At 50.0% G+C, this 12,114-nt stretch overlaps 1 protein-coding gene across 1 annotated transcript in view; it reads left to right on the top strand.

The window, feature by feature from the left end:
* VWC2L (von Willebrand factor C domain containing 2 like) overlaps positions 1-11,812 on the top strand; it is a 46,032-nt gene extending 34,220 nt beyond the window's left edge. Inside the window, exon 4 of the mRNA XM_083864588.1 lies at positions 10,250-11,812. Coding sequence (XP_083720714.1) covers positions 10,250-10,398 — 149 coding nt within the window. The 3' untranslated portion in view covers positions 10,399-11,812. The remainder of the gene's footprint in view (positions 1-10,249) is intronic.
* Positions 11,813-12,114: the final 302 nt, after the last annotated feature.

Here is a 12,114-nt window from a genome sequence, read left to right as displayed (position 1 = left end):
CATTTCATTTATGACTGATCTAAAAAAATCCCCTCACCCCATAAAACATCGCACAGCTGTAGTGACCAAGTTAGATTCAATTCTGGCTTTATATTGAGTTGACATGAAGCCAGCTCTCTTCCATACATCATCTGTGATTGCAGTTAAGCATGAAATACTGTTTTAATTCTTACACCAAATGTGGGATTTTTTCTCTGAAGAAAAAAAGACATAAAAATGTTAAAGTGGGCCATAAAAATCATTATATTTTCACACGAAGCGCAACCAAGAGGCAAAAAAGTTGGCTAAAAGCTCACCAAACCCAGGGAAAAAGTCCTGCTTGTTATTCTTTTGATGTTAACCTTTGCCTTTGAGTGAAGATACCTGGGCAGGGACCACAGGCCTGGTGATTTGGCATCCAGGGGCTATCTGGGCCCTTATTTTCCTAGGGTGTCCTATTTCACCCTAATTTCACCCTATTTCAGGGTGTCCTCCCACACCTGCATGCACCAGGAGCTGTGGCTGCTCCTGGCACCTGAGCCAGGAGGTGAGGGCAGCAGAAACAGCAGAAACACTACAGCACATTATGCATATATTTCTATTTTTTAAATTTTTCTTCACCTAAAGGTTTAGTCTCTGGAAGGTCCAACTTTTCTTCCCTTTGGCTGTTGATTTTACTGGTAACATGGTTAGCTGATGCAGTAGTTTAATGGTAGTTCTACTGATGGATTTATTTTAAATTAATTTGTTTGATACCAGCTCACAAAACCCCACCTTACCTCATGCTATGTTTGAAGCATTAAAAAAATGAATGTGCCTTCAGTGCTGTTGGTGTTCATTTTGGGAAGTTTCTATTTAGACAACTATTTGAAAGCCTGTTACTTACCTGAAAGGTTAAAATTACCTCAGAGTAGCTTTCATTTCCCACAGTTACAATCTACCTGCATTAAAAAAAAAAAAAAAAAAAATCTATGATATTCTCCCAAAGCTTTATGCTGTCTGCAAGAAGATTTTTAAGAGCTAATCGTGTTTGTTTGCTCAGGTAAATGCTGAAATACACCTTTGTCCCTTAATAGATGGTTACTGCTGGCTTTGAGGTGTTACAGTTTTCCTTTTCCAGCCCAGAGTGTGCACAGTAAAACCTGGCTCAGAAAACCTGCTTTGGATGCACAGTTCCTGCCTATGCAATGCTGGGCCCTTTGCCTTTGCAGGTTTTTTCACCCTACACTAAACTCTTCAGTGCTGATCGAGGTATTTGCACACATAGATCCTTTCAAAATGAAGAGGAATTTGGTATGTAAATCCCATAGGTAACTTTGAAAATGCCAACCTGCATTTTACACTGAAAGGAGAGAGAAAAGCCCTGGATTTATAGAGGAGTCTGAAGCACTGGAAGTTGCTCTTCTGCTGTCTGGGAGCTGATCCATGTGCTGGCTCCTCCAGCCAGGTGAAACTTCCTCGGTTTCACTTCAAGGCTGCCCCCGTTTGGCTGTATGAGTCAGCAGAGTGAATAAAGGGTTATGAATTTGATACCTATTAATTTGCCTGCAGCAGTCCCTAAGCCACAACTGGATTAGAAATCCAGTCAAATGGGCAGACTGGGGCTGGAGGTTTTGCAGAGAGCTCACAGTGCACTTGGATATGCTCTCAGCTTTGATTTTGGTGCACTTAGGGTCAGAAACAGAGGGGCTGGCTGCACAGGACTGGGGAAAATGCCCATATAGGGAGGCAGATACTATCATCTAAAGCAGTAGGAAATGTACTGCTTGCATTATTTTCATGAGCTTTGCTCCACCATCTCCCTTCCCTAAGGGAGCTGTGCCAAAGGTCTGGGCCAGAGCTCTGCTGCCCCAGCACAGGCAGTGCCCAGGGAAGGGCAGGTTGGACATCACCATCCTGAAGCCATCAGACATCAGAAGCTGTGGCTGCTCCATCCCTGGAAGTGTCCAGGGTCAGGCTGGACAGGGCTTGGAGCAGCCTGGGACAGCAGAACGTATCCCTGCCCATGGCAGGGGGTGGAGGTGGATGGGCTTTAAGGCCCTTTCCAACCCAAACCATTCTGGGATTCTGTGCTCAGTCCTGGGCTTGGTCCCCTGTTGTCCTGCTCATCCCACAAGCACAGCAGATGAGGAGGGGAGTGGGGCTCCACCATTTTCAGCTGGTGTCTTTTATCTGTGGAAGGGACAGTGTCTCCATTTGTCTTGGTGAGGGATGGTGTCCAGCCTGTCCACGGAGCTGGGATCGGTATCAGCGCCCACGGACGTCACGGCTCCCAAACAGACAGCTTTTAAATTGCACCCATAGATCTTCCCTGCCCCAAAACAGCCCTGCTCCACTATTTAGTGATGCCTGATGTTACGTCTCTACATCAAATTAAGTAACAGTGCTATCAATAAGGAGGAGTAATGTGGTGTATTCCCTTCTGGATGTCTCCCTGTCCCTCATTTGTTTGCTGCTGCTGATTAAGACGGATAACGAGCCATCAGTATTTTTCTAACTGCAGTGCAAAGCAGTGAGGCCTAAATCAGTCTCTGTCACTGGGTGCCAGCTCACAATTTAGGGAGCTCCAGTGGGGCCCCTGCATTCATGAGACTCCAAGGCAGCAGATATTTGGGATTGTCTGAGCAAAGCCTGGATGATGTGATCCTCTTGGTGTGTGGAGAGCCAGGAGGGGATGTGGAGCTACCAGGAGGTCCCTGTCCCGCTGGGAGCTGCTGCTGAGTTATATTTTCTTTATTGTGTGCCTGCATCACTGGCAAAAGTCAGTGGAACAGCTCCCATTGTCCTGAACTGAGCTTTCCACCTCCCCCTCGCCTTCTTAATGCATTCCTTCTAATGATGGAGGGCTGGCTCAGAGTGAGCAACTTGGATTTAATTTGGACAAGGATCTTGCAGATATATTTGTATTTTAATGCAGAGATTAAATAACTTTTAGGCATCTTCAGGCACCCAGTAGTGAATTACGGCTGGAAAAATCTCTCCTGTAAATAGGCAGTACTTGAGAAGGGCTGTTAACATTGTCTTGTGAGCAGTGAAAAATGCAGGAAGGATGGAAAAGATCTGCAGAGCAGCTTCAGAGGAGAGTAATTCTTCAGGGCAGTGGTGTGCACGATTAAAAGCTCGTGGATGTCTAGAAGGTACCACCAGAGGACTCCAGGAGCTGTTAGCCAGAGCCAGCAGGGTTTGTCCCCAAATGAAAAGAGAAAAGGCTCTCATTTTGCAACATTTTACACAACAGAGTGAAACTGAGGGCATTTATTGGAGGCACCATCTCTCCCTGGGTGGCTGGACAGAGGAAGAGTGAACCTTCCCTCTTGGGGTCACCTCGAGGAGGAGACACTTGTTACCATGGCAGGGATCCACAGAGTGACAGGACAAGGGGGAATGGGGTTAAACTGACAGAGGCCAAGACTTTCTTTTGGTATTTAAAAATCTCAACAGCAATCCAAAAAAGGGGAGGAGAGCAATTCCTGAGCTTCTGAGCATCAGGGGGTTGGAAGGGTGCTGGAGCCACCACTGGCCCACCAGAGGGAGGTTTCATTTGTGGCACTCAGGCTGGCATGTGTTGGTAGATTCAGTTCTTAGTGCCTCCTGAAAATGGAGCAGCATACAGATTTTACTGAGGGGGCAGATGATGCATTGATGCAGTCGCTGCATCACAGGAGAGCTCACTGCTGCCTGAGAGCGTGAGCAGGCTGAGAAGCAGCTTCCAGACTTGATGGGGTGGGGATGGGGACACTGACCTGAAGCAGTCCCATTTCCAGCCCTGCAGGAGTCTCTGTGCAGGCTGGGTGGTTGGATGATGATGGACTTTGGAGTCCAGGGGTTTCTTTTCCCTAATGCTTGTCCTGGGAGGAGCTGTGCTCTCTGTAGCCGGGAGCACATGGACATCACCTGCAGGCAGGGAGCAGGCAGAGCCACAGCACAGTGCTATCCCTCCTGCCACCACTGAGGAGTGGCAGACCGGGATCAGAGCAGGGTGTAGCTGTGACCTCCCGGGATCATGGCAGCCCCATTCCCAATGCACCCTCAGGCTTCAGCCCTGCTTCGAGCCAGGAGCTCCAGCTCTGGCCTCCTTCTAACACCAGAAAGCTTGAGGGTTGTTCTCTTTGGGTGGGGCTCTCAGCTGCCCCTGAAGAGTGTTGCCAAATTTAATTTTCAGCCAGGCAAAGCTCAGCATCACCGGCTGATTTCTTTGTGCCTCACCTCCGGCTTCACCCGCTGGCCCCTCCTTCCCCCTGGGAGAGGGGGGCTGGCACTCTCCATGAGTGAAAACAAGACTTCTTCGCTCCTCAACTCCTTAATTAAAGCCACAAATTGAGCTCTTTTCTTGCAATCTGAAGTGATCACATAAATAGCATTGGCAGAGCTAAATGAACATTTGAAAAGATCCTGCAGGATCAGCAGAGAGGAGTGGTGTTAACCTCCAGAAACAGGGGCCAACATTAAAAACAAGATGCTGGTTTTCCTTCCCTTCTGAGCACAGAGTTCAGCCCGGACATGGAAAAAGGCCCAAGATGCAGGCACAGGCAATTTCTTGCCTCTGTGGCAGACCCTGGAAATTCTGCTGGTTTTTTCCCTTTTTTTCTGTTGGGGATCCACGAGCATCCTTGTGTGGATTCCCAGGGTCATCCTCATTTGGTCACTGCTTTGCAAGGGGTTGTTTCAGCACCAGCACTGGAGACTGCATGGCTCATGGTGTGGGATGGGCATGGTGAAGCCTGGCCTGTTTTGTGGAGACATGCAGAGGAAAATCTGCCTTCCCACTGGGAAGGGACTTGGCCATGCTCAGTAGAAACACCTCCCCCAATCCAGATCACACTGCCAGCAGCAAATCCCCCGTGCCCAGTTGTGTTCATGGTCGAGCTCCAAAAGCAAAGTCATCGAGCCTCATTCAGCCGAGTGAGCGTCCAGGGGGATGTTCCAGGATGTATCTATTCCTAAATACTGTCAGGAAACACCTCTGTTTTCCACTTATCCCTTGCAACTTCAATTGTGGGGCACACCACTTGGGAGCCTGAGGGATGGTTGCTGAATTGAGCTGCTATTCAGCAGCTGTCTTAACTAGGCAGATAAGCATAGCCATCAGCACCTCTCTCCTTGATGGAATCCATTGACTGAATAAGCTAAATTCTCCTGGAGTCAGCTTTAATATTTCCTGAAGGGATAGGGAGGCTTTCAAAGAAGTGGCAGGAGACATATTTTACTGAGGGGAAACTACCACTCCTGCTGGAATCAGAGGTTGCACAATGAGAAGTTCTGGTGGAGATGATGAGCTTTGTCTGGGGCAAGATGCTATTCAGGGCACATCTGAATATCAGAGTTGGCCTGAAGTGATGCATGCTTGCTGTTTGATTAACATTTGATTTCCTTTTATTGCTTCTCTGCACACACAAAGCTAAATTCAGAGCCGCTGAAAGCCACGGGCAGAGCTGCTGAGTTCAGTAAAAGCCATCTGAGGAGTCACAGGGAGCTGGAGGACGCTGCTGTTCAGCACCAAGTGGCTCCAAGGCATCAGCTCATGGTATTGGAGAGAGCCTGGCCCCTGAATTCCCTCTGGAACAGGGGTGCAGTGCAGCAGGGTCATCACACCATAATCACCTGATCTTCAGCAGATGGTTGCAGAATTTTTCATCATTCTCCCCAAACAACAAACCAAATATGATTTTTTTACATCTCTCCCATCAAACCAGCATCTGAATGTCCCTAATACATCTCCATAAAAATCTTCACAGCTGTTCTAGCAAATAGCCTGGAGTGCTGCAGGCTTTTATGAGTATTAACTATGTTAAGCAAAGCAAATCTCACTATAATACTGTCTGTGGGAGCAGCAAACTTCTCCCATCAGTCTCCCTGAGCAAGGAAAAAGGGTGATTAGTGTCCTGTTATCATCACAGTCATGGTCTAAGATGCTTTTACTGAGAGCAGGACAACAGCCCTTGCCCAAAGCAACTTCTTGTTCCTGCTGCTATTATCATAAGTAACCTGATGTGCTTGGCATGTCATCCAGTGTTTCTGAGCAGCATCTTCCTTTGAACAATAATCAAAAACCCCTATCCTGCTGTTCTGTGTCATTCTTTGGGGGTTTGATTTGGCAGACCCTGCTCTCATCCAGTTCCTCCAAGCAGCCACGGTGGGAAAAGCTCAGGCCAGTCCTCAGCAGGGCTGGGTTGGGGCCCTGAGCTTTTGAAATGTTGGGAAGGAAAAAGAATATGGGACTATTAGATAATTTAAGAGTGTGTTGAGCTCTGTTGCCTGGCAAAAAAAAAAAAAAAAAAATTGGGATTTGGTTTCTTGCTGTGGGCTCTGGTTGTGGGTTTAAGGACTGCAGCCCCTCCAAGGCCCATGGCACAGCCATGCAGACCCCCAGGTGATGGAGGTTATCTTCACCAGGAGCTGCCATCTCAACAAATCCCAAAGTTTCTGTATAATTCCCTGGTGACTTGTGCCATGGCACAGAAAATCCTGCTTGGCTGGAGCATATTCTCACCTAAATTCCAGCAGGGCAGGGTTCCTCTCTGAGTGCCTCTTCCTCGTGCCTTCACCATGGGTGTGATGCTCACTGCATCCCACTTTGGACAAACAGGATCCAGTTTTCCTGTGTGAAGGTGGGAGAAGTTTAAATGGGGGAGAAAAAAAAGCAGAGGGGGAGAGGCTGGCTGATGGTGATTGTGCTGGAAAACTGGATTTCAGGCAATGGGAATTGAAGTGGAATTGTCACAAATGCAGTGTGGAAATTTTGCCTTCCGTTAGAAATCCATATTTCTGTAGGGATGGGGATAGCAGTTGGAGAGAGAGGATGCAATAAAGCTCATCCAGCTCACTGTGGTGAGCAAAAGAAACCCTTTCACTCAGGCAGTGCAGAGGGGGCTATTTTGAGAGAGTGCTGGGAAAGAAAATGCCCAGAGCAGTGGCAGTGTTGGCCCAAATTAAAAGTACTAAAGTCTGTCAGGAGAGAGGCAGAACACCCCACAGGAGGGCAGATGTCAGTAGAGCCCTGGGTCATGTTTTCCTCCATTTTGCTAAAAGCCAAGAAGAAAGAAAACAATTCCAGTTGCTGCATTTTTTCCCTCAGTTCAGCCTCTGACTACAGCTCCTCCCTTGGGTGTGCCCAGGTGAGCCTGGCCATTCCAGGAGTGCTGGGTGCTGCTCCAGCCAGGGCTGGTCTGCAGTCCCTGTGCTTTATCCAACACAGCTGTCATTTTCCCCCTTTCCCTTACCCAGCCCTTTTGGGGCAGGGGAAGTATCCCAAGGATTTTCTCTTAGACACTGAGATGCTTGCCAGCTCCTTCCAGGCTCAACAGATGTCAGGGACCAGAGGGGCAGAGCATTAGTGTTTAATTACAGATCTGCAGAGTTGCCCCATGTCCTTGGCTGGGGAAGGGACATTGCTGTGCTGCTGTCCCCCCCCCTCCAGTGGGGGCCTCAGAGGCACAGGTAATGTTTTTACCACATCCTCCTCCTCTTTCCTTCAGTGTCTGCTTTCTGCTCCTCCTTGTCCCTGGGGCATTAATGAGGGGTATTTACTGATGATTTTATTTCCATATGATCCCCTGGGGAAGTTTAGGAAGGAGAAGAGACCTGGGACTGCAGGGAGGAGGAAGGGCAGCCAAGGAATGGATAGATGAGCAGGATAAAGGAAAAATAAGCTTTTTCCCAGTTGGCAGCACCCCATCAGCCAGTCCCAACACCATCACCCTGATCCCTGCACCACTGGGGTGCCAAAGTCCCATGAGAGAGGTTTTGAGTCCCAAAAGCCTGTCCGGGAGGCAAAGCTGACTCACCTGTGAGTGAGCAAACCCGCTGGCTCCCTCACTGTCAGCCTCCCACCTGTTCCCAGCCCCCGGAATGGGCTGGCAGTGCTGTAAATCCAGGCAAAGCTGTGTCTGGAGACGTGCATGGGTGTGGAGGCAGCACTGGCCTCTCAAATGAGATACTTAACAGGCAGGGCAAGAAGAGGGAGATGATCTTCCCCTTTTCTTGCCAACCTAATCTCCAGAGGAAGCTTTTTGTTTCTATTGCAATGAAGAGGAGTGTTTTTGCTCTGGGAGTGCAGAGGAGGCTGTTGTGTGGAGACCGCCCACCCTGGGCATCCTGGACATCCACAGGCGGTCGGAGCATCCCAGGCACTGATTTCACCTTCAGATACAGCCAGATGCACTCATTGGAATTTTTATGGCATTTGAACCCTGGACATTTAACAGCAGCAGATGACCTGACAGCAACACCCTGGCAACACCCTGATCCATCATAACACACCCCCACCCACCGGCTCCAGTGGTGAAGAGCACAGGCAGTGGCACAGCCAGCACAGGGACTCAAAGGCTCTGAGGAAATATGACAACTTCATTGGGTTGCCAGAGACATAGCAGAGGTAGAATCACAGCCTTTCCAGCCAGGATGGTGTCTTCCAGACAAACATCAAATTGGGAAATCTTCAGCTCCAGACCAAAACAGGTCATGACTTTTTTAACCTCATGCCTGCAAGGACAAACACAGATACCACGTGTGCATGTGTAGAGTTCGGCTGTTCTGTTCATTCTCCTGGCTGTTAGCTCCTGGTTTTAAAGTTCTTTGCAGTTTGTAATGGCTGAGGCTGGAGGAGCTCTTTGGAGCTTGTCCAGCTGAAGGCCCAGCTCACAACAGTCTTAAAACATCCCCACTCGCAGGGCTCTCCACTGCCAGCAGCCCTGTGTCACCTGTGCTCTGGCTCAGCAAGTGCAGTGGAATCTCCCTGTCAGGAGTAAAAGCCGGCTGCTTCCTGGAATCCTGATGGAATTCACTCGAGGAGGAGACAGCATGGAGCAGCACAGGCCTTCCCAGTGCCACAGCCTGCCTTCTCAGGCCCTGCCCATGGAGGAGCAGCAGCCCTGGGGGTACACCAGGTCACCCCAAATTCTGTATAGGAGCCGTCCAAGGCATCTTTGGCCCTTCTGATGAAGATGGATGTGAAATGTTGCTGTAGAGCTGCCTTTGAAGGGGCCTTTAAGGAAGACAGGAGGGTGCTGAAACACAAGTGACACTCAAGCACCCTGAACTGTCTGGTTAAGCCCAGCCCTGCCAGACTTGTGGTCTGTTCCACAAAGGGTCCTGAGGAGAACCTTACTGGAGTCAGGGCACCCATAAATAACTCTCTGAGACTATAAAAGGTGGGACCCTGGCACTGGGCTACAGCTCAGCCTGTTTCCAGCCTCCTAAAGGACCCTGTTTCCCTTTCCCAGCCTTTAGCCTAAGACTTAAGGAACAACTTGCCCATAATTCCATGTCTGTACATGCTCTTACCTTTGGAATGCACCTCATGCACTGGAGGCATAGATTAAACCCTGTGGCCAGTCAAGGGGTGACATTTCAGAGCAGCACTTGAGCCACAAAACACTTTTCAAATGTCTTTATGCTTCCCCGATGCCACCAGTGTGACTGCTTTGAATTTGTTGTGTGTGCTGCTGGCTCTGACATTAATTCCTGGCACTAAGTGGTGAAGGAGTAAGAGGAGGAGAGAGTTGCAGAGGGAGAGATGAGCAGTGGATATTTGTGGGGCTTTTATGAAGAGGAGGAAAAGGCTTTAAGATCCCTTCCAACCCAACTATTCTATGACTGGGAAATAAGATCCTTGCTGACTTCAGCTGCTCAGCTTTGATACTGTGTGATGAAGAAGCCAAAAAAAAAAAAAAAAAAAAAAAAAAAACAGATTTTATCAGAAAGCTTATTTGAGAGGTGATGCAATAATTTTTGGTTAATAGCTCCAAGCTGGTGGGAGTCCTTGGGGTTACCTGGTGTTGGAGTCAATGGCTCTAGGGCAGAGATTGGGCCCTGCAGCTCCATGCAGGCTCACCAGGCTGGAGCAGTGAGGGCTGGGCTGTGTCTTCATGCATGTCCTCATGGTCTTGTCCATCCTGTGGCCAAAATTTAAGGAGAAAGAGGTTCTGAATTAGTGGTCAACCGAGTAGAAAAAGCTGAGTGCCAATGCCATTTGTTCAAGGGCTGAGTGCAGAAACAGAGAGGAAAGTTTCAAGGCCTTTTTTTTTTTTTTCCCTTTACTGCTTGAGGGCAACCAAAAAATGAGAGAAAGGATTGCTGTGGGTCCAAGGCTGGGCACTGAGCAAGGTGGGAGCATTGCAGCAGATTTTGGCAGTAGCAGTGGCACAGCCAGAGCCCAGCACAGGGCTGGCACTGGCTCCCTGCCTGTCCCATGCTCAGAGCAGAGCTGCTGCTGCCTCCGGTGCAAACACAGAGTATTTATTTACCCTGTTCCCCCCGTGTGTCTCTGCAGGTCCCAACTGCTTTGCGGGCACCACGATCATTCCCGCAGGCATCGAGGTGAAGGTGGACGACTGCAACATCTGCCACTGCCACAACGGGGACTGGTGGAAGCCGGCGCAATGCTCCAAGCGGGAGTGCCAGGGCAAGCAGGCTCTGTAGCACCCCTGGCCAGCAGCCCGCTCATGGTGATGATGGTGACGAAGGAACAGCTCAGATGCTGCCCACGTGTCCGCCCTCCCTCCAGCTGCAGCAGGGTCCCCAGCAAACCCTGCGGGGGTGCCACACGAGCAGAGACAGGGGCTCCCCATGCCCCCTGCAGCTGCTGTCCCCCTTCACACACTCTGTGCCTGGTGTCCAGGTGTCTGCTCTGCTGGGGGAGTCCCCAGGGCTGGGACTGGGGGAGGACAGCAGGAAAACAGCCCGTGCACGTTCCTGGCCTGGCCGTGCCTCTCAGGCACCAATCGATTCACTGCTCTCACTTTCTACACTGTGGATCGTGGGGTTTTTCACATTTATTTATTTGAAGAGGTTTTGCTATTGTGATTTTTTTTTTTTTAAGTCTCTTCCTAAGCTGGGATCATTGGGACAATACAGCTGTGAGTGGAGCAATAGATGGAGCATTTTTTTGTGTCTGTAAGTGCAGGTGGCACTAAGGACAGGAGGGAGGTAGAAATTAAAAGGGATGGGGGGGTTAAAAACAAACCCAACTGGAATGTAACCTGCAGCAGGACTGAGGTAGATGCACAGGTATAGACCAGACAGCTGAGACACAAAGCTGTATCTGTGTTACACTTTCTCCACTGAGTGGGGACAATAAAGTCAAAGACACCTACACAGTCAACGTGACCTTGATGGGAGCAGAGCCCACAGCAGCTGCATGGGCAGGCTGGGGCAGCCAACCAGAAGGTGCTCCATGAAAGCAACATCTTACCTGGCTTGTCTGTGTGTGATTCTTGGCTGGGGCATTGGTGGAGCAGAGGGAAGAGGGCCCCACCTGTTCCTGCTTTCTGGGCTGAGCATGTGCTCACCTGCCTTGTCCCACCCGAGGCTGCTCTCGCTGGAGCCAAGGGCGGTGTGTCATTGCCTCCAGCGACAGCAGCTCACAATTAAAATACGGGATCACCCCATCCTGGAGGTTTTCAGGAACGTCCCATGGCTGTGGCAGCACTAAACTGGCTCAGCTGGCAGGTAAGACCCTTTGCTGGAGTGGAGGGAGCATCCACACTGCCGGTGATAAAGCAAGTCATGGTGCAGCTGGGCTGGGCTGGGCTGGGCTCCTGTGAGGGCTCTCTCTCAAAAGCAGCTTCTTTCTGTGCCTGCCTGCCAGGAGCAGAGTCCCCAGCAGCCAAGGGTCCCCACTGGGCTTCCAGCACTGGGACCTCCTGCTTCCTCAGGCTGCAGCTTCTAGGTGACACTGTGAAAGAAAAGCCACTGATGTCATCTCCCTGCCCTGCCTGCCCAGGCCAGCACAGGGCCTTTCCCATCACTGTCCACACTTGCTCCCCTGCTTTTTGGTCAGTGCCACGGGGGTGGTGCTGACTTTGTTCAGAGTTCAGACTCCAGTCCAGCACCAGCTCTCAACAGTGACAGCAGCAAATCCTCCCCACAGCATCCTTCCCGAAGCAGATCAGCACATCAGGCTTGGTTTATACACACTGTTACCTTTATATTTTATTTCTTCCCCATGTTGGTGTTTTCCTGGAGGGCAGGGGTGGGAGGAGCACTTGGCACAGCAGCTGCTGTCCTGGGGCTGGGCACTGGCTCCCTGCAGGCCGAGCTGGAACCATCTGAGACGTCATCACCACATTTCTCTGTAAGCTGTTGCCTGTCAATGACTATCCAGTTTCAAAACTTTCAAACAATAGTGTGCCTGAA

The sequence above is a fragment of the Zosterops lateralis genome (assembly GCF_965231275.1).
Source record: "Zosterops lateralis genome assembly, chromosome: 7".
NCBI classification, from domain to species: Eukaryota; Metazoa; Chordata; class Aves; order Passeriformes; family Zosteropidae; genus Zosterops; species Zosterops lateralis.
This window is presented reverse-complemented; position numbering and strand designations above follow the sequence as displayed.